At 37.3% G+C, this 23,280-nt stretch overlaps 1 protein-coding gene across 2 annotated transcripts in view; it reads right to left on the bottom strand.

Annotated features, from left to right (window-relative positions):
* LOC113064133 (NMDA receptor synaptonuclear signaling and neuronal migration factor-like) overlaps positions 1-19,723 on the bottom strand; it is a 32,267-nt gene extending 12,544 nt beyond the window's left edge. Inside the window, exons 1-5 of one of the 2 annotated variants that reach the window (XM_026234718.1) lie at positions 19,160-19,723; positions 6,020-6,078; positions 4,986-5,804; positions 3,993-4,059; positions 3,736-3,741 (exon numbers count right to left, since the gene is read on the bottom strand). In XM_026234718.1, the coding sequence (XP_026090503.1) occupies positions 3,736-3,741; positions 3,993-4,059; positions 4,986-5,804; positions 6,020-6,078; positions 19,160-19,230 (1,022 nt within the window). In that variant the 5' untranslated portion in view covers positions 19,231-19,723. The remainder of the gene's footprint in view (positions 1-3,735; positions 3,742-3,992; positions 4,060-4,985; positions 5,805-6,019; positions 6,079-19,159) is intronic. The other variant, XM_026234719.1, reaches the window with a different exon arrangement.
* Between the last annotated feature and the right edge of the window lie 3,557 nt (positions 19,724-23,280).

Genomic DNA, 23,280 nt, shown 5'->3' with positions numbered 1-23,280 from the left:
ATAAATAGCCAATATACTAATAATATGCATTATAATAAGCAACGAGTTAATAGTGAGGATTGGTCCCTATACTAAAGTGTTTCTGTGTTACTGTGGCGGTAGATATAGTTACCTTCAACTGTTTGTGAAATCAAAATTTGAGTTTTGAGGCATTTAGTCCATGTGTGTTAGCTTTGAGGCTAGCTATAAAGTATGCTAGTATATTCCTAAATGTTGACTAAATATATATGCAATAAAAATGTACAGTCTTTCTAGCTGCAAATTTCAAACTGTGCAATATGCCATTGAAACGAATGAAAATGCTAGCAGAATGTTAGCTTTCTCCACGTAGCAATCATTTTGAGTCACATGACTGGAGGGCAAAACATTCATAGGCCTGCAGCACAGGCAAGCATACGAGTTTATGTCCGAGTCTATATGCTGGGCCTTTAGGGCCTTGATTTAAACCAAAACAACACTCTTGGCAGGACTGCAGTGCTACGCATGGTTAGCACACTGGGGAATCAAATCCTCATTAGCCAGTTTATTGTGTTATGAAAATTCTGTTTCAGTATTTTTCTCCAACAAGTGTCCTGTTTTGTGACATAATTACATTGTTGATCAAGACTAATTGGAAGGGAAGTAATGAGGAGACAGGAAAAGAGAGGCAGAAACATGGGAGGAAGATATAAAAAGCACTTTGTTTACACATGTGACAGAGCTGTGGCCACGTTTGAGAGGAGGGAGACATGGAGAAATGTCCCTTTTCTGTCCGTCTTATGGCTTATTTACACCCACGTGCACTATAGAGCGAGAGAGAGAGAGAGAGAGAGAGAGAGAGAGAGAGAGAGAAACCTCCCTCGCCCCCGCAACTGAGGATGAGTCAGAGGCTTTTTTTTCCTCCATGGTCTCTCTTTTCATTCTCTCACTCATTCTGTCCATGGTTGCAATCTTTGCTCCTTTATTAGTTCTTTAATTTCATCACTACCTCTCTCGCGCTGTTAATTAATTGTATTCCCTCAATCAAGCCCATTTTCTTTTTTAAAGGAATATTTCACGAGAAATTTAAATTCTGTCATCATTTCCTCATCTTTAAGGAAAAGTTCCAAATACATATGACTCTTTTCTTTTGTTAATAATAAAATACAATATTTCACTATTTAAAAAAATAGGAAGATTTTTTTATAAATAAATACATATATACATACATATTTATGCATTTATAATACATTTTATATTTATTATATTATTTATATTATTTATATCCTATAATGAAAGTTAATGGGGACTGGGACGATAACACTCCAAAAAATTACAAAAAGCACAATAAATGTGTCACAAAAAGTGGTCCTATATTTTATATTTCAAGTGAACTATCCTATTAAGCGGAGGTTCAGTAGGGTCAAACTACTGTATGTGTTATTTCAGACAACCTCTACTTTCAGCAATTCCTCAGGTGTTTTTCCATACCACATTGTCTTTCCCCTACAACAGCTGTGCACTATGGGAGACATCTGGCAGGATGCTCCAGACTGCTGTCCAATTTGACCTCTCCGGCTCCCAAACGTCCCCACCCACAGCATCAACTCCGATTACATAATTGTCTGCTTGCCTTTTCTTCCTCTCATGCAGATTCTCCTTTTCTCTCTTTCATCATCTCTCTGTCCTTCCATTCTCCTCCTGAACGTATGATTGCAGGGTATCATTTGTCTCATAGGGATTTTGACTTTCCAGAATCGTATCACACCACCCCATACAACAATACACTCCTGAATCATCTACTGCTACTGTGCCCATCTGGTCCTTTTTCAATTACCCCTGATCCTTAGAGAGAGCTTTGAATGAAAAATACTAGCAAAACAACAAAAGCCAAACAATCTATAAAAAACGACCTTATTGATTTTATGTAGAGTATGCTAAAAGATCAGAATACTGTATGCTACTTCTTTTCTTTTTTTCCTGTTTAGGTGAGTAAACGTATAATTAGAAATTATCAAATGTGTGTGGGTGTGTGGATGGGATTATAAATCTTATCAGCATGACTCATGAATATTAATTAGGTGATATAATGCTCATCCAGTAGTTAAAACTGATTGGCTGAAAAGCAGGTAATTATGATTACCACTTACTGATTCAATCAACTGCTAATATAACCAGTTGGGAGAAGCTGCAATTCGGTGTGGTTAAAATGCAAGCAAATTTTGAAAAGAGATGAAAAACTAATACTTTTTTATTAATATTTCATATACCTCAAATATCAATTATCACTTTTTAATAATTTTTTTTGCATTTAACATGTTTTTTTTTTCTTCAGTAACCAAATTAGTATTACAACTATATTATTAAATAACCAGCTGGCAAAGGTTGCACTGTGAATCAGTGCAGAAAAGTCTGTGATATAGTTAAAAAGCATTTTAATTAATTTGCATTTTAATATGTGTATTACTCTGAACATTGCTAATTATATTTAGCATTGAAAATGTCTAGAATTTATTTTGCACATCGGTTGGACCATTTTTCTTCCAAAAAAAATAAAAATTAAAACTATTTCTGAGGTTGAAAACAATTGCAATTTTCCTCTCAACTTGCATAGTTCAGTCACACCTTGGTTTCACAACAGTAAGTTGGTTTGTGGCAGTGAGGCAAAAAGCAATTTCAAGATGTGTTGTAACCATGGAGGTAAGCCTTCGAATCTGACTCTCATCTCAGCCCAACTACACAGCAAATTGAAGGCTAAACTGCTTAAGGTGGTTCATGTCTAAGAATAATGAACGTGCCATGTCCTCAGACAAAATATCTATATTGAAATTGATACATATCTCTTTGCTTCAGATAGAACGACAGCCATAGACATAGGTGTGTAGATAGATAGATAGATAGATAGATAGATAGATGAGGGACTCTTAACATTTCTAGTTGATCAAAAATGATCGACATCATCATCTGTCAGCATTTCTAAGCCATCCAAGACAATGTGTGTCTCTGGCTGAGGTAATCAGAATTATCCAGACCAGCCTATCAAATGTTTTTCTAAGCCATATCCCGAATTTAAATGCACTGCTGCATATCACACCACTAAAGCAACAGCATCAATCTCTACTTCAGGTTTTCAATCTAATCGCATTGTGCTTCATTTATACATCAATGTAAAACCATTTTACTTCAGTTTCATCAACTTGACATTGGTGAAATGGCAGTGGTTTGAGACCCACTCGGAACAAGAACGAGGTGTGGCGGTGAGGACACGGGAGAGAAAGGTTACATTGGTGCCGTGACCCGGATGGGAGTTAGGTTTAGGGGCGTGAGTGTAACAGAGGCCCGTAAGTAAGTGCTGTGCAGGTAAACCTCACTCCCCTGATCTCAAGAGATGCCCTAGTGGCTGCAGTCTTTACAATATTTGAAAGTGTTTGAAATAAATAAGAAATACAAGAAAAAAAAATACTACAACAACAAATATTCCTAGTTAGTGTGTCTGCCTTCCATGCCAGAAACCTGAATTCGAAAACCACTCGGAATGAGAAGGAGATGCGGCGGTGAGGACCCGGGAGAGAGGGGTTACATAATCCCATCCGGATAGGAATATATATATTTTTTTTCTTGTATTTCTTATTTATTTCAAACACTGTTGCATATAGTAAATAGAGCTAAATTGGTAAGACTGAAGGGATGGCAGGGTAGGCAGTGCTGGAGAAGCTAGTGTTTGACATCACTCACTGTCATTTTGTGACATTTAAAAGGTACAAAAGGGATACTCACGAAATCCTGTAGAGCGGTGAGGTCAGGCAGACAAAAAAGAAGAGAAGAAGACAGAGAGAAAGCTTAGATAACAACCATGTTTGAAGAAAGTGTGTGTGGTCATCATGTACTTGATGGCTCTCTGAGTCAGTTTGACAGTAAATGTCACTAAATGAATGAGTGTTTGTGGCGAGACACCTGTTATGCCATCTGTACTTGAGGTCAATATAGGCTTCAAACTTCAGTGTGAGTATGTGTGTAATGGAGTGAGTACTCACGCCTGCATGGTCGTTGTAGCAGTCTGAAAGCTGAACATGCTCTCTTTAGGGAACCAACTGTTATCTTCTGGTTAGAAACAGACATAAGGGATAACATTAGTATAGTTGAAATTATATATCAGAATATATGGATTGTGTCAAACTGAACAAACAAAAAGTACTTGGACACATAAGCCACACTCAGAAAAGTCCACCACACCAATCTAATCAATAACACTGAAGTACCATGGCTGTACTGTATATGTGACTAAACTAAAAGCGTTTTATTCCCGTAGCTTAAACAATAGAGAATGGTAACGGTAAGGTCATGGGTTTGATTCCCAAGGAATGCATGAACTAATAGTCTGACTAGCCTCATGTTAACATGTATGAGCATAATCAATCAAGTATCATTGCTGTCCAACAACACTGGCTAAAATAAGAGCATTTTTTCTATTCCTGTAGCTCAAGCAGTAGAGCATAGTGGTAACAACACCAAGGTCATGGGTTCAATTCCCAAAGTATGTATGAACTGATGATAATTGTATATCTTAAATACAATTGATACCAGATGCAATTGGGAAAAAAGTATCTGCCATATGCATTTCAGGACTTCATTTAATATCAGCAAGGGCCTCACTAACTACAATCTTTGCTTGTTTTTGAATAAAAAAAAATCTGAATTAGTGATCAATATCATGCCAAAATGCTGTTGATTCAGCTTTAGATCTGAATCTGAAACATTCCATTAAGTGTAGTTTAAGTGTCCAAATACTTTCTGGGGCCACTGTGTGAAGATCCACCAGCCACAACATACACACATGGTCCGCCCCACAGAGGGAGAGAGCACAAAAGAAACACACAGGAGAGAGGAGAGAGACACAGGAGAGTGGAAAAATACAGACCACGGCACATCGAACACATCGACGCCCCTGTTGTTGGCTGAACCCCACCCCTTCCCCTCGGCCAGAGCCTCTCTCTCTCTTTCTCTCCCCGTCGCTCTCCCCCTCTCACCTCGCTCCAGCCCAGTCATGCGGTCCACACTGCACATCCGCTCAAGTGGTGGCCGGCGCTGCTTGCCTGCCTCTCGGGTGCTGCTTTCCAGGTCAAGGGAGCCCTGACTACGCGAGGGAGCCCCGGGACAGGCCTCACACACCAGGCCGCAGTCCTTTCCCTCCCCCCAGCCTCGGATGTTGTGTGCGCTGACCGAGCTCTGCAGAGGCTGTGAAAGGTGGTGGTGATGGGGCACCCCGTGTTGATGGTGCGACGTTCCCCCACTGGAGATGTGCTGGTGGGGGTTTGTTCCACCATTTCCGCCACTGGTTCCACTTGCGCTGGTGTTGCTGTGATGGTGGTTGCCATGATATGGGTTGCTGTGTTGCTGGTTTCCAGATCTACTTCCGCTTCCACTTCCATGGTGGCGGTGGTGGTGCTGGGTAGGAGAAGACGAGTTGGAGGATGTAGAAAGCTGGGCAAGCGCTTGGGCATGACATGCCTCCTGCGCCCCTTTCAAGACCTCGAGCTCCAGGTTCTCCTTGCTTCCCCTGCTGGTTCCCAGCATGCCGCTCTCTCCGGTGATGGTGTAGACCCGAGCAGGCTGCAGGGAACACTCCACGCACTTCTGCTGGTCCTCCTCTGCTGAAAAGCTGCGCTCTAGGGACAGCCGGCTCTTGGAGGAAGCTGCCGGAGGTGGAGGTTCTAGAAGGCCCAGGGCAGGATTGATCAAGCTGGGGTCGCCCTGGTGGGTGCAGCTATGGAAGTTGTTGTTCTGAGTGCACAGGCTGTCTGGGGAGTCAGTGTCTTGGCCAACGAGGGTGTCAGACAGTAGGTGATCTTCAAATCAAACATTAGGACAGATGACAAAAGAAAGAGAGAGGACCAAGTGAGAAAAAGACAGAGAAAAAGACAGATGAGGTAACACACGCTACATTAAGAAATGGCACAGTTCTTCATGAAACATGAATGTGCCTGGAGTCTGAGAACATCACAGGCTCTAAGTGGACTGGAAAAAAGAAGAGCAGAAAGACAGAGGACTGGAAATAACTGACCTGATCCGTTGCAGTTCTCAGGATGGGTGTGAAGATACTCTCCAAATGCACGAGCTGCTCTGCAAAAAAACACACACACATTTGTCATTGGCAGGCCCACATTGTAAATACAGTCATGGATGAAGGAGAGCGTTAGGCACGCATGCTGTGAAGTCACAAACAGATGACTTGGTTCTATTTATGAATCATTCAAAAAGACTCACAAACCAGTTACAGGCTTGAATCAGTCTGACAAATATTTCATCAAATTAACTCATGAATCAGTCGGAGCAGTTACTGAATCAAATTTTTTTTTTCAGTGAACTATCCCTTTAAGGTTTCTGAAAAGTCATTTAGAATCATTACAGACTCATTGTTATAATGAAGATGTATAGATAAATAATATTTTAATAATAATAATAAAAAAAACATAATACAAAAGTACTCTCGGCTCAGATTTCATTTCACTATGTGAAATCCATTCTGTAAAATTCCACACATTTTCTCCTAAAATCAGCTCAGACATCAGGCTACAAAACCACAGAAGCATCACACAGTGTAATCCAGCAGTGCAACATCCAGCGACCCTGTCAGCAAATGATTGTATTTAACATTTACTGCAATCCTTTCATAACTAAAATCCTGTTTTAATGAATTAACCCCATCACAATTTCTCTTTTAAAAGAGAATGTCAGAGCATTCAAGAAAGCATTAATGCAAACTAATGCAAAAACGTAATGAAAAACTGATGACATGGCCCCCTTTAAATAACCATTTTCCCCACAAATGAACACGATAAAGCACTTCTTGATAGAATATATATAGTTCCTTATGTCATTACCTCTTCCTGCTTCCGGATCCGGCTGTCAGTTTCTCTCACTTCTTTTTCATTTTAAGAAATGACAGGCCCAATGCGGACTACTCTTAGCCTCTTAATGTCACCTGCTAAGCTGACACCAGACTCGGGTATAAAGGGCTTTCACAGGGATATATGTAATGCTCTGCATGTGGCAGCTGTCTGCATCAGGAGGTTTGAAAGCCGGACTCCTCAAACTTAAGAATGTGGCTCATCTTCTGCAGTGTGAAGGCTATAATAGGGGCAGGCATGTGGAAATGCATGTGACTGTGAAAAAGAGGGCATATGGCAGAAAGAAAGGTTGGAAAACAAGAGTGGGGAGAGGAAGGGAGAAAGAGAGAGGAGGAGGATGAGGACGAGGAGAAGGAACAGAGACACACACACTGTGTAAATGTTATTGGTTGCTTTGAATTTCAGAGCCACCCACAGATTCAGATGTAGCGTTTTTATCTTTCCAGTCCAAGAGGAAGGAAGTGAGAGAACGATGGATTTGATAAGGGACAAACAAAGATATTAAGCATGTAGAAATATGGATGTGAATATATAAATTTATAATAATTAAATAACTACATATATAATAAAACAACTGTGAAACTTAACATGACTGTCAGGTGTCAGCATTTCTTTTACCATTTCTGATCACCATTTTTAGTTCTAAAGTCATAAAAAACTGCATGCATAATACATTTTTTTATAAATCATAACAAAATAATAGAAAAATAAGAATATACTAATAATAATATAATAAATGTAAAAAAATTAAGAAAAATGATTTAAAATTAGTCTAATTTCACTGCAGGTCATGTAATATCTAATAACATCTAATAATAATAATAATAATAATAATAATAATAATAATAATAATTATAATAAATATTAAAATTAGTATAGCATGCCATGCTGCAGGAAATGTCAACAATTATAATAAAATAATAATTTTTAAATAGGAATAATATATATATATATATATATATATATATATATATATATATATATATATATATATATTATGTCAACTACAGTACAATAAAATAAATATGGTTAAAAATGAGTATACAATGTCTGCATGAGTTTCTCTCAAACATACCGAAAATTATCTTCATTAGAACATGATAACAGCTTTGATTGGTTTGAATGAAAGGCTCATGAATAACAGTGATGCAAATGATCAGCTCGATAACCTCAAGAGATGCTTAAAACCTCATTCATACTAAAGCATCAAAGTAAGCACTAATCTGAAACTTAATTCACAGGCAGCTATAAAGTGAGTGCGTCAGAGATGGAGAGAGCGAGAAAATGCATAAAAACTGCGAAACGAACGTCACAACGCTTCCCACAGGAGATATTTGTCACCACTGGCCCATCGAAAAACAGCAGGAATCAAAGAGACAGAAAGAGAAACACTAATTAGTTCAGGCCTGAGGGGGTTTCATCAGTAACAATCGATAACACCGACTGAGAATTGTGGGAAATGATTTAGTCAGTCAGAATAGACCATTAAGATTTGAATAAATAATGAAGCCAGTATAACCAAAGGGACTCTGGCGGGTCACATTTCATAAGCGCATATTGACGCCTCAATAATAAGCAAACAACAGCTTATTCTGTTCTGCATACGGTGGCTTTGGCACACACAACTGTGTAAATCTCCGGGTGAGTCACTGCTTTTCGGGAAGCTGATTCAATCTTGTAGGAGACATAATGGATGACTCCTTAATATGCTTTGCCTGAACCCGTTTCGCCACACAGACAAATATTTGCCGGCACCAACATATGCCTTACACCTTTAATGTATCTAATGAACATTTTCTACACAAAATATATGGCCACACATAATCACATCCATTCCCCACGCATGGAAAACCCACTCCGAGCTCAATATTGCAACCTCCTCCTCAGAAGCTGTCACACGCCCTGGGATCGTTCCACAGGAATCCCTGGTGGCTGGCTCGCAGTCGCCCTCAGCTTTCCTGACGTAATGTTCAACAACATGACATTTTTGTGACAGCGCTGTAAATTATTCAACAAGCATCCTCCAATGCAATAGGGTTAATTGGAATGCCAGTTCAGTCTGAAGAGCCACATACTTGACCTGAAGAGCTGGGGAATGCAGTAAGCATTCATAGGTAGCTTACTACAAAGGGTGCATCCTAACTGATAAATGAGGATGACGCACCAAATTTAGATTTGATTTGATGTTATTAAGTTGCTAAGCTAACAGGGTGATGCTTAATTGGGCATAAAAACATATTTTTATAATATATACTATCATCTATACTATTCATATATAAATAAATAAAATTTGAATATTGGATTGTTTCACTGAGCTGTAAAATTTAAGTGAACATTTCCTTAGCGACATTAACACACACACACACACACACACATATACGTGTGTATATATAAAATATATATATATACAAATAAATACAAATACAAAAATAAATGTAAAATAAAATCTATCTGCTCTTGTGTGCAAAAATTTTACACTGCTTCGTTTTTTGTTAGCTCCTTTGATTAACATCAGCCAGACATCCCAAGCTGAGGGAATTATCATATTAATAAAATATCAGAAGAAATACAGAAAGATAAGAAAGAAGGAAGGAAGGGGAGCGAAAGAGAGGGAGGTCAAGAAAATGGGTAATGATTAAAGCGAGAAAACTAAAAGAGGAGCCACTAGGTGAAAATGAAATAATTAATAATAAAAAGAAGTCAGCATGCTTCCAGAAAGTGACCGAAGATGAAGCAAGAAGAGGAAAAACTGCAAAAATGTAAATTTGTGTGTTTTGAGGCTGTGACTCCAGAGGGTCAGAGAAACAGATAAGATAGGTGGGGGGAAAAAAGAGCCGAGAGGAACATTAAACATGAAAATGGATGAAATACGGTCGAAGAAGATGCGAGAAACTGGTGGAATTCAATACAGAGTCATTTCCAGTCTGAGATCCACAAACATTCTTTCCACCATTTATAATAAAACTAACACACACACACAAAGTCTACATTTCTGTAACTGTGCACATTGTTGTTGTTGTGTGTAATTATTATTTTCAATGGCAATTTTTTTTAATAGATACTCAATTTTGTCTTATGTTTTTTTTGTACTACAGTATTTTGGGTAGGTTTGCTTAATAGTCATGAATTTCTCATGAAAATAGAACCAATACACTCCTGTTTAAAAGTTTTTTTCAGTTTCTTTTCTTTTGAAATTAATTTTATTAATTAATACGAAATGTTACTCTAGCAGCAAGTCAGCATATTAGATTGATTACTAAAGAATCATGTGAAGGGCTGCTGAAAATTCAGCTTTGCCACCATAGCAATAAATGACATATTTAAACATATTAGAATGGAACACAGTGAATGAATGGATAATTTGCTCAATGTTATGTCATTTCAAATGTATTTTATCTATAAAATGATAATCTGTGGCGTCCAAAAAACTCTGAACCCTTAAGTACTTTCATTGAACACCACAGAAGAAAGTAAGCCACAGAGGTTTGGGACAGCAGGATCATTTAGAGAAGAGTTCTCACTGCAAATGCTTTAGAGCTCTTTCTATCTCTTTGCTTTCAGCAGTGTTACTCAACAGAAGCAGCACATAAAAGCATGATACTCAACAGAAGCAGCACAAAAAAAAAATGAGCACAGTAGGAGGAGACGGAATCCATGACAGTGCATTCAGACACATTCACACACACACACACACACACACACACACACACACACACACACACACACACACACACACACACACACACACACACACACAGCAGGCACTCATGCATGAAACATGCACACACTAGAAAATTCATACCTGAAGCCACTCTCAAATACAGAACTGTCATAATGCAGTACACCACTGTTGCTGTTTTTACACCAAATCAGTTTAAATTAATCACATGCCATTTACAGCATTTAACATAATTTATTAAGAGCTGAAAACATGAGCAAATATGGCAGATTTCAAATCAATCACACCAGCCAAGCATCTACCATTGAGATTAATGCTAATGTTAAAAGATAGAAAGGTCTCGTAATTAAAGGAATAGTTCAACCCGAAATAAAAATTTGCTAAAAAATGTATCACCTTTAGGCCATCCAGCATGTAGATGGGTTTGTTTCTTCACTGGAACAGATTTGGAGAAATTTTTGCATTACGTCACTTGCTCCAGCAATGGATCCTCTGCAGTGAATGAGTGCCGTCAGAATAAGAGCCTAAACAGCTGATAAAACATCACAATAATCCACAAGTAATCCGTACAACTCCAATCTATCAATGAATCGCTTCTGCAAGTTTGTAAGAAATGAATCCATCAAGACATTTCTTGTCCTGTATCTGTAATGTTGTTTTCTTCAGTGAAAAAGTCATTTAATCTGAATCAGGAGAAAAATACGCACAGATCAAGCACTGGTTACAAGTTAAAACAGTCCAAACTGTGGATTGGTGGATTTTGATGTGAGAGGACAATAGGGGATGGACTTTCACTGTAAGAAATGTTATGGACTGGTATTTTGACCAGAAGTGACAGTTTAAGGATAATACGCCTTGGATGATGGATTTGTTTCTTACAAACACACAGCTTTTCACTTCACAATATGTTAATTGATGGACTGGAGTCGTATGTATTACTTGTGGATTACTGTCATGTTTTCGTCAGCTGTTTGGACTTTAATTCTGACGGCACCCATTCACTTCCTGGAATTGAACTGCTGGTTTCGTCTGGCCAGAGGAGAACTGGCCCCACTACTGAGCCTGGTTTCTCCCAAGGTTTTTCTCCTTTCTGCCACAGATGGAGATTTGGTTCCTTGCCGCTGTCACCTCTGGCGTGCTTAGTTGGGGACACTTAATTTCCAGCGATATTGTCAGAAAGACCACCCGGAACGGAAATTAATTCCAGCTGATGGTCTTTCTGACATATATCATAGACTCAATTGCACAGATACTATTTAAACTGAACTGAGCTGGATGATGACATCACTGAATGCAATGATGAACTGCCTTTTTGCATTATTGACATACTATTTTCCTATTTAATGCTGTTCAGTTGCTTTGTCTCAATCAGAATTCTTAAAAGCGCTATATAAATAAAGGTGACTTGACTGCAGAGGATCCTTCTGTGAGCAAGTGATGTAATGCAAAATGTATCCATATCTGTTCTGATGAAGAAGCAAACTCTTCTACATCTTGAATGGCCTTAGGGTGAGTACATTTTCGGAAAATGTTTGGATAAACTATTCCTTTACCGTAAATCCGAAAAGATTTAGGTAAACTTGATGGTCTAGACTGCAACGTCTTCTTTTTAAGACACTTCACCATTCATGCACTTCACTGGCACTTTTCCCAGAGATCTTTATGCATTTAATTCAGGCAGATCCTTGAGGACAATTATAAGGTGAGTGGATAACATGAATTGAATATGAGCCCGGGGACCACTAACAGTCAAGCATTTCTGATCCTTCGGACACATTTTCCTCTGATATATTCGGAGCTAGTAAAAACTGCAGCACAGCTAATGGCATGTTCTTGTAGTGCGTGTTTGCACAGCATATGGGACCTGCGCTTCAGCACAGACCACAGATTAAAATGTCACCCTCCTCCCTCTTCCATGGTTTGAGAGCCAGGCTTAATGATGCCTGGAACCCTCCTTCGCCCTGAGCGTACACTATCTTCAACTCTCACTCGACCCTTTTCTCTCTCTCTTGCATAACAGCAGAGACAACAATGTCAAAGGCGTAATCACAGAGCGTCAGAGTCATCCTGAGATCTGCATTATCTCAAACGGTCAGACTAATTACAGGACACAATCTCATCTCTGCTACCAGACAATAAATAGAGCAGGAAGTGAAGGGACGGGGAGATGCAGCATGTTCCGACAGACTTCTTATATAAGTATGTAATGTAGAGTCTCTTCACAAAGATGTATAATTAATAATGTTAAAACTTTAAGGCAGACAATTACCGTAAGCGGTTTTGCATAGTGAGAGGTATCATCTAGGATTTGTTCTTTAAACATTTGGATAAAATGGGATTTGTCAAGTCTTACCTATACTGAAAAAGTTCACCCAAAAAGAAAAATTCTGTCATTATTTACTTCTGTACCCTCTTGTTGTTCCAAATCTGTTCCTGTGGAACTCAGCATGAGAAATTTTTATTTTTAATTATTATTTTATTTTATTTTATTTTATTTTATTTTATTATTAATTATTTTTAATTTCAGTCCCGTCCTTACAGAAAACTATCAAATGGTTTTAGAATACTTAAAATATAGAGGTCAAAAACAGAGGTCAATCAATATGATTTCAAAAAAAAAAAAAAAAAAATTTTTATATATATATATATATATATATAGGTCACAATTAAAGGCATTTAGAATGCTAAAAATTCTATTTAAAAAAATGAATCACTTTTTTAACAACAATATTAAGTAGCACAGCTGATTTCAAAATTGATAATAATAATAAGAAATGTTTCTTGAGCACCGAATCAGCATATAAGAATGTTTTCTGAAGGATCATGTGACACTGAACTCTGGAGATTAAAAATCAGCTTTTCAATCACAGGAGTAACATTTTAAAATATAGTAAAAAAATTAATTTAAATTATAATTTATCGAAAGAAATAAGAATAAGAGATCGAAAGAAACTTATTTCAAAACATTAGAAAATATCTCACTGACCCCCTAACATTTGAATTACATTATTTGTTCCAAAATGATTTGAAATAAACAAAGAAAACTTATTTTATCAACATCTAATCAATAAAAAAATTACAGTTTATCATTCATTCATAATGTTGTTAATAGAAATTAATATAAAATATGCTGTTAATTGTCCAAGTGGATATGGTTATTGACTGATGCTTATATTGTCTGATATATCAGTTTATCAGTAATACGAAATACATTTGGAACTTGATTGTCATAAACTGTCATATTAATAATTCAAACGTTCTCATTTTGTTAAGCTTGTTATAGTTGCATGCAGACCAGCTTTACCAGCTATGATGGGTATAGCCAAAATCAACATGTCTACAATGTACATTATAGACTGCAATTTGTTCATTGAAGATGGCCACCAGCTGATCTAATTTAGCTGGTGTTTCAGCAGTGTTATTAAATGGCCTCTGTGGACAGTGCCAAAAAAAGACCCAAAGCTATATATAAAAAATCTTCATAAATACCCTGTTTTGATATATAATATGAAAATACAAGCTATTTATAATATGTTACAAGGAGGTTGACTTGGAAGGTTGCAGCTCTAGATCCTTTCTGGGAGTCTATGAGCATATCTGAAATGCCAGCATTTGGCAGATTAATCCAAGATCCATAGATCAATGAGTCCGATCTCATCAGTCTACAGGGAATAAAAACACACTGAAAAGAGCCTCACTTTCCACTCGATTGCTCAGACTAGGCTTAAAGAAAAACAGTCTCTTCAGAGACTGAAGGCGTGAGAGAATATTTGGGATGCTTCCTTAAAAGGTCCCATATAGGTCAATGGATTTCTGTGTCTGTTTTAAGTGCCAGAGTTAGAGATTACACTGCACAAACTCTTCAGCTGACAGCAGCCTTAAGGCTCTCAAAGAGGTTGAGTAAAGAATTTCTCATGTTTCCAGCAAAAAATAAATAAATAAACCTTCCTAATTTCAATTTTGGCTCGGGGTCTCTCCATTATAATGGAAAAGAAAGTCATTTTAAAAATCACCTCAAAAGCGTTAAAAAATCATTAAGATAAAATACATTTAAAAATAGGCAAAACTGTGTAAGATAATAAGACATGTTTTCAGGTAATACCTTAAATTAAACTTGCTTTTTCCTACCCACTGGCAAATAATCTGTTCCTGTTTTAAGCATAATAAACCTCAATAGTTTAGTTTTGTATATTTATGCTTAAAGAACAATAGAGTAATAAATGCAATTAAAAAAATATTCTAAAAAAAAAAAAGTTTTTACTTCTTATATGTTTTTTTTTCCAGTAAAATAACTTATAATACGGCTGTTTTGAGAAGTTTTCACACCACACAAAACACTCATAACCTCAAAATAGCGTGATATCTCACTGAACGCTCAGCCAGTACACAACATTCAGTTGTGATTTTAAGAATCTTATCCCTTATTAACATCTTCTTTTAATTCTGCTATGCCTATTTTCTATTCTGATATTAAGGATACACACTATAAACAGTACAGCAAAAGAATAACAAATGGATCTCTGAATTTTCCGGAACACTTAAACCTTACGAATTCACACCTTAACTAAAACCCAAAGGATTCACAAAATAGAAATATGCATGTATCTATAGAGATGAGACGGCGTGATAGCATAGCCGGTGACTCAGCCTCTCAGCTCATAAATCAGTGGATGAGCATCAAGTGGAACAATGCAGATCGCTCATGATTAGCATACAAACACTGTACAGACCAGGCTCTCCATGCTGACCCAGTGGCCCTGAAAGCATTCAGCCTAAAAATGACTCAGAAACACATACACAAAAAAGAAAGACCAACAGGAAGAACCCAAGTCATATGAAGTGATTCTTAGAAGAAAATAATATTTATTGCTACAGAGCTAGGACCAATAGTTATTTATATATAAACAATGCTGAAAGCTAAAAGGGACAGTTCACCCAAAAGTGAAAAGTGTGTCATGAATTAATGTCCATTCAGTGAAAGTCAAAGTTGTTTGGATCCTATAACATTCTTCAAAATATCTCCTTTTGTGGAAGATAGAAACACAATGCAGATTTGGAACAAGGTTATTATAATTAAATACATCAAACTAAAATCATAAAAAAATATTTTTATCACCTGAGATAAAATTATATATATATGTATATGTATATATGTATATGTATATGTATATGTATATATATATATATATATATATATATATATATATATATATATATATATATATATGTATATATATATATATATATATATATATATATATTATATGTATAAAGGTATAATTTCAGTTGACAAGATAACATCTAATTTACTTTTAGTTAAATTTTAATGTACTAAAATAGCAAACTGAAATGTAAATTAATAAAAACCTACATATTTAAAAACTACAAAAACTAAAAAAACACAACCAAATTATTCAATGTTTTAACTAAAATTTAAATGAAAATAGAATAATAAAAATCGAAATGAAAACATTAACAAACTGTAATAGCATCTCACTGATACTAAAATACAGGTATCACTGATTCGGAATGAATGACATCTGGTGAGTAAATTATTAAATAATTCACATTTTTGGGTAAACCATCCTTTTAAAAATAACCCACTCGGGGGTTCAAACCTGCAATCTTTAGTTACCAGCTCAGAAGGGCTATTCAGAGAAAACTACTACAAATGCATGATGTGGCCAAGCTGAGAAGAATTTAAAAGTAGAACAGGCTGTTCTGTAGTGTGTCGGAGTGGGCCTGGGTACCACTGATCCTGTGTGTATTCATAGAACATGGTCCACCTACAGATTTCACTTCTGAACAGCTCAATGATCATGACACAGTGTCTGAAGGAGAGGAGATTACCAGAGACCGCCTTCACAAGGTGCAACAGTCCCCCGGACAATGCTGAATCCAGGGGGTGAAAGGAAGGTTCAATAGCAAGTGAGCACAAAGAGTACACGTTATTCTAATCTGTGTTGAGAAAGACTAGCTTTTGACATAAAAGCCATTTCTTTGACAGTCAACTAATCACAATATGACAATGATTTCAATTCAGCTTTGGCTGACAATTATTCAACACCTCTTTCTTTGCTCAAAAACACTATAATTTACAAGCTATAATAACAGTAACAACTGCCACAGGCCAGTGACTAATTCCTTTGCAAATGAGCAGTTTCTTCCTTCAGGGCATGTCCACATCTGAAGTCTGAATACTGTCTGATTACTCCAATGCTTTCATTTCAATTCAAGGTATTTTAGAGGCTCTTTTGTTTGTGTTGATAGAGATGGAGCAGCGATTCCCTTTTTGACTCCAAGATTTGAAGGCCAACAGAATATTTGCAATATTTCCAACAAAGCTGCCCATTATTTATTCAGAGTTAATATACTACAATAATAATTAAATAATTTTAGATACATAAAAATGGTAAAACTCCAGATCAAGAGATTCATGGTACTTTAAAATAAAATAAAATAAAAAATTATAATAAGGAATATGATGTCAGCTAAAATCGTGATTTTTTTGCAGTTTAAGTTTGTATAATTTTAAGTCATCTTTCAGCCCCCTTAAACAGTAAGTGTACGGACACCCGTGGGTCCCGGTTCCCAATTGAGAACTACAGCCCTACAGCTAATCTACAAAAACTTTCATTAATTAACTGGTCATGATTAATCAAAAAGGTTCATATGTTCAGCATACAGTATGTAAATTCCTCATGCATTTACATTAATATCGCTAATAATGCATAATTCTAAACTATGTATGAGAGTGTCTTATGCTGTTAACATGTTGTATCTATTAAGGATTCTGTTTACCGTTACATCGGTCATTTCTACTCAGCATGCAAAGCCGTTTGCACTGATATACCTGCCCTGCATACTGAACAGCTCAGGCTTATGACACACACATAAATGCACCAAGGTAAAGGAATGCCATCCCATTCATCACTTCAATCCCTGCCTGAATGCTTTACACCTACTGCTGGATTTAGACAGGGTCATTTCAATGACCTCTATCTACGAGAATTGACAGCTGCAAATTTTTCTGCTCGAATGCAACAATCAAAATCCATTTGGCATGTAAACAGGAAGGATGCAATGACTCACAGCATCGCTGAGGAACCTGGCCCAGATGTTAGGGTGAGAAGGTGAACCTCTTGCCATCTTATAAATGATGTCAGAAGTGACACACATGAGAGCTAAACAGACACTAGTTATGTAATAACAGGTCTGTATAGTCAAAACTAGCAATCAATATGAACTTTTGATAAATAATAATGAAATCAAGCTACTATTATGTTGTCTTAGAATGACGTGTTGATTGATCGCCTGTGGTGGCTGAATCATACTCTTGGTTACAAGACTGCCGGTCTGTTTGCCAATGATAATATAATGCACTGTGACAGAAAAACCAGGGCCAGCACGAGTCAGACACAGATGATTGACAGATCAAGTCAGTCTTGTGCATACATGCCTGTTGCAAGTGTATGAGCAGTAAAGGACAGTGTCAATACCTTGATCTACACACAAGATGACTGGTAAGGCTGCCTTACTGGAAAAACCATTTTAGGCTGGTAGCTGGCCTTTAGCTGGTCCAACATGGTCTAAGCTGATCGTTATTATTGGCGAGAATATATTAGACCAGCAAACCAGCTTAAGGTGGTCAAGATGGCTTAAAGAAGACAGAAGATTTAGATGGATTTTACAACAGCATTCTCACACCTACGTTAAATTTCCCTTTTCTATTCTCAAGTGTATCAAAATTAATGAAAGTATATAATAAGAAAATTGTGGGACCCTTTATATTAAGTATATTTCCCCCAAAACTTATATGATATAGCCTACTTTCCTTTGCTGAATATAAAAAGAAATTCTGAAGAATGTTTTTGGTGACTGAACATGCAAAGGATGCAAAAGCACCGTAATAGTACAATAACCATATGATAAAATGAGCAATATTTAATTTGATATTCAATAATAATGTTCACTTCCACTGAGCTGATCATCATCATATGAACTTAAGAGACATACAATGATTCACTGGAAGATTCAACACACATGGCATTCCCAATTCTTTCATTGTAGCCTACTCTGATCAAATATTTTCATTAAATCGCTTTCGTTCTGCGCCACACATTCAGTATCGTATGGCTCTCATAGACTTTTATGATACTTTTATAATGACATTTTTTATAAGACTTATCTTTATTTAACTATTTGCATATAAAATAAACATCTAGGCTACTACCCTCAAAATATATGTCTGGAACAACAAGTGGGAAAGTAAATGATGACACAAATGTCATTTTGAGGAAAATCGTCATTTTTATGTGAACATCAATGTACGAAATTTATTGCATTCAGTAGATAAATGAAACAGTAACGATAACAAATACACTCGTATTCGGGACGTCGGTCTCAAATGGCCCGTTTGCTCAGACAAATACCATGGCAGACCTTTCCTTTCTCTCATGAATGATAGTTGAGATCCCCACGCGCTGTTTTGTAACTTCAGCGGCAGCGCGCGCCGAGCTCTGAAGCCACACGTACGAATGCAGAAATGAGCAAAGCTGAATGGCTTCATGCGGTGCAGAACCCAAACCGAGTTCAGATAAAAACAGACACTCACCTAACTTTGGCTGCCACCGAAGAAATCGCATCATTTCTCAGATTCTTCCTTTTGGACACTGCAGTTCCCATGCTGGCATGGAAACAACGCTTGCAAGAAAACAGCACATTCCAGATGTCAAAGCATTGGAGAAAATGCGTGGGGGAAAAAAAATGATGGAACACGTTGGTTTTTGGAATGCGGATTCTTCTGCGCTCACATGAAGGTCTGTTTATAGCATAACAGAAAATTCTGGAGGAGATGCGGGACAGAGGATGCTGCCGTCTCCTCTTGCTAGTGTCAACTAGTTAAAGAAAATACACACGCACGAGCAGGACCCTCCCCTCCTGGCTTTCTCTCTTCATTGAGACGAGAAAGATACGATGGCTTGAAGAGTGTTTATGGTGGTGGGAATGCGCGAGGGTTCAGACCGGAAACCCATTGGGACCATATATGCAGCGACCACTCCTCCAATTCAACCCACTCTTAAAGCAAGTCCAGCCTAATGTCAGGTGAGCTGGAGCGACCGGAACACACGCGGAAATACCGCACTACTCATAACGTTACCAGAATCATAATGTCATTATAAGGGCATCACTATGTAGTTCAATAATGGTAAAATACTGTACATAAAGTTTATCTATCCATCTATACTCTGTCTATCCATCCATCAGTTTATACTCTCTGTACATATATTCTTTGTCTCTCCATCCATCCGTCCTACCATCCATCCATCCTCACTGTATATATATTCATCATTCATTCACCTGTCTATCTATCTATACTATTCATCCATTTATCATTCATCATCCATCCATCTAGTTATGTCTATCCATCCAACCAACCATCCAAGCTCTCTATCCATCCATCTATCTATCCGTCTCTCTATCTATATTCTATCCATCAATTTATCATCTTTCCATCCACACATCCATCCATAAGCCCATACTCTCCATCCTATCTACCCATCCATCCATGCATCCATCCATCCTCTCTACATCTATTTATCCTGTGAATGTTTGACAAATCTAAAAGAATCAAGTGGTCATGCCTAAATTAATTGGAACAGCATTATTACAGGTAACTAATGACATTTGTCATTAGGGACATTGTGAATTGTTACAATAAATGTCAAAACCAATTTACACCATATTAAAATAAAAAATAAATAAAAAATACATAATAATGCAAAACGTACTTGTTAAAAACCATAATCATTTAAAAGTTTACACATATAGGGAATAGGTGATGTCCTGTATTTTTCTGTTCAACATCTGGGGATTATCAGTTTATTGTCAGTTCCTTGTCTGGCCTCCTGTCAGCTCCTCCCTGAGTTGTGGTAGCCAGTCCCTAAAACTAGTCTTGCATAGCTTACTAGCAAAAACAAGACACGTCTCTAAGCTAGTGTGCACATTCAATAAGGGAGAGGACATCAGAATATCCTTGATACCTTAGACCCAATATCATCAGACCCGTTTCTGCACCCTTCCCAGTCTTTAAACTCCATTGGCAGTCAACAAACTGTGCCAAACAGCTAGTGCATACTCTAACACATGGCATGCATAATTTGCTAGGTCACTCCACTCAATCCACTCAAGCCTGATGCTCTCTGCTGCTTGGGTAAGCAGGGCTGCCATCTGTGTTTCAGGTTCAGACCAACGCACAGCACCCAGAGGTGTCCAGAAGTGCCATCGTGAGCTCCGAATGAGAGATCGATCCCAAACTCACTCAGAAACTCTACTGGAGAACAACTGCGGTTGAAAGAATGTGATGTCAGTGGGAATTCATCCAGCAGAACCATTCCAGCCAAATCTCCTTTCTGTCGTTTAGTGCACACCACCGTGGCCTTGTACACGGAAGCATAAGGGCCTACATGGGAAGGAGCTAATGTGACTTGTGGTCTTTTTAAAAAACGCAAGCCACGAGAACGATTTGCCTATAGCCATGTCCTCACAAGAAGGACGTAAACCATCCACAAAAGCTGCTTCAACATGGGCATGGTCCAAGTACTGAGGACAGCGTTTGTGCCTGCCAGAGTGTACAATGTACAAATCGCAACCAGAAGTACACAAATGGAAAAGCATGTTTTAAACACACAAATCCATTTGTGAAGCTCTTTTAGAGAAATGTACCTATTAAAAGGAAATTTGCTCTCAAATATCGCCGTCGTTGAAGCACCCTGAGGTACTTTCACTACACTTATCTGTGTACGGGCAAGAGAGAAACCACTGCTTGTGCCATAGATCCACTGATGAGCGGATTGAAAGGTGAATGCAGTGCTGCATCTCCCATTGAGGAGAATATTAAAGTACTTTTGGGATTTTATGTGGTCAACACCATTTTTTCAAATAAATAATCCGTGGGAGCCCTGGGCTGTGAGTGAGCATGGTGGGACTGCTGATGAAAGAAAGAAAAACAGAAATAAATGAATGACAAAATGCATTTTCTTTAACACAGTACCGAGACATGCAGCACTATGTACAGCATGTGCTGGCGATAAAGCCGATATAATTTGTTAATTATCCCCACACAGACTGCAGTGAATGTTCACATCATGCACAGCTAAGCGTTACAAATTAATTATTCAAAAAATTTATTAAAACCAACTCCCCACCTCTGCATAAGCTACTTATTTTCCAACTTAAAAAAAAAAAAATCTTGTTTACTACTGGCAACATTGTCTGAAGCCTGAAGTTTTAACAAGAAATATCCTCATTTTACAAATGTAAAATGAAAAAAAAAAAGAAAAAAATCATCACCTAATGTACAAACAAATGCACAAATTTGTGCTTTTGTGTCTTATCCGTTCAGGTGATGATGATGATGATGATGATGATGATGATGATGATGATGATGAAGAAATGGTAAAGCAATATGTTCTTCTGGGCATGATGCCCTCATCTGTGCTCTGGACAAAGTCTCCTCTTTCACACACACCTGGATCATTTCGATGGGGCACTGCTGTACCCATCACTCACTGTGTGTTCCAAAACAAATACCCTAACAAGGTCAGCCAAAACACTCATACTCCATTACTCCGCTGGCTCATTGTGTGCCAGAGCTCCTGCCAATGCTGCATCACATTTGTGTATCGACAGCTGCTAATAATGGCATGTGAAATCTCATAAATTCCCACTGACACCAGCAAGGAGAGCTATCCTTTAAAACTCTTGTGATAATTGCAACAGAGAGACCCTTATCTTCATCACTTTGCATAATTTGAAACTTAATTTGAATAATGCAGTAATTGGTAATCATGTAGGTAAAACAAGCAAATGATCTCATTTAATTTGGCACAGCGTCTGTTTACGTCTAGGAGAAACATGAATATATCTGAGGAATTATTTGAGACTTTAAGGAATTTTAATGTCAAATTAACTTACTTATATGCTTGACATATCCTGCATTAGTTTCAAAGTAAAAGTCTGCATGCAGTATTGCATCTTGAAGGAATATTTAAAGGTTTAATACAATGTGGCATAATGTTGATTACCATATTAATGCATCTCTTTCAGTGTGGCACTTACAAAGTGATTAAAATTAAATTAAAAAGTGATTAAATCATTCAATTTGAATAGTGTAGCTAGAAGATGTCAACAATGTTAACATTACTGTACTTTACTGTGAAAAATTTGCTTACAAACCTTTTCTGTTACAAGATTTTTTTATATTTGTTGCTATGACAATGTAATGCCTAAACCTTAAAAACAGCTATACTTTACTTAATTAACAAATGTATGTGGGAGACATTTACATTTATATATTTAGAGAACAATTAAGTCAAGTGTGGCTAAGCAATGTAGGTCAACTTACATTGCTTTGGACTCATCATTTCACTCAGCCCTGCCAATAATGAAAAGGCAATGATGCAAAAGTAATTATTTTTTAACAAATCCATTTACAGTAAAGTAGGTGATTTTTTGCTACAGGAAAAGTCACACGTATCATCCACCAGATGACACTACTGTGAGGAGGCAGCAGTGTTGATTTATAGAAACCCAGGATGTACTACACATCATTAAACAGATAATTACAGCGTAGATCCCCAGATAACTTTTGAGTCATATGCACAGACCCCCAGACTCTGCACATCTCCTCTGAAACCTGTCACTACGGACCATCCTTAGTCACAAAGGTATGAT

The sequence above is a fragment of the Carassius auratus genome, chromosome 46 (genome assembly GCF_003368295.1).
Source record: "Carassius auratus strain Wakin chromosome 46, ASM336829v1, whole genome shotgun sequence".
Lineage (NCBI taxonomy): Eukaryota > Metazoa > Chordata > Actinopteri > Cypriniformes > Cyprinidae > Carassius > Carassius auratus.
The sequence above is the reverse complement of the archived record's forward strand: the minus strand, read 5'-3'. Positions and strand labels throughout refer to the sequence as shown.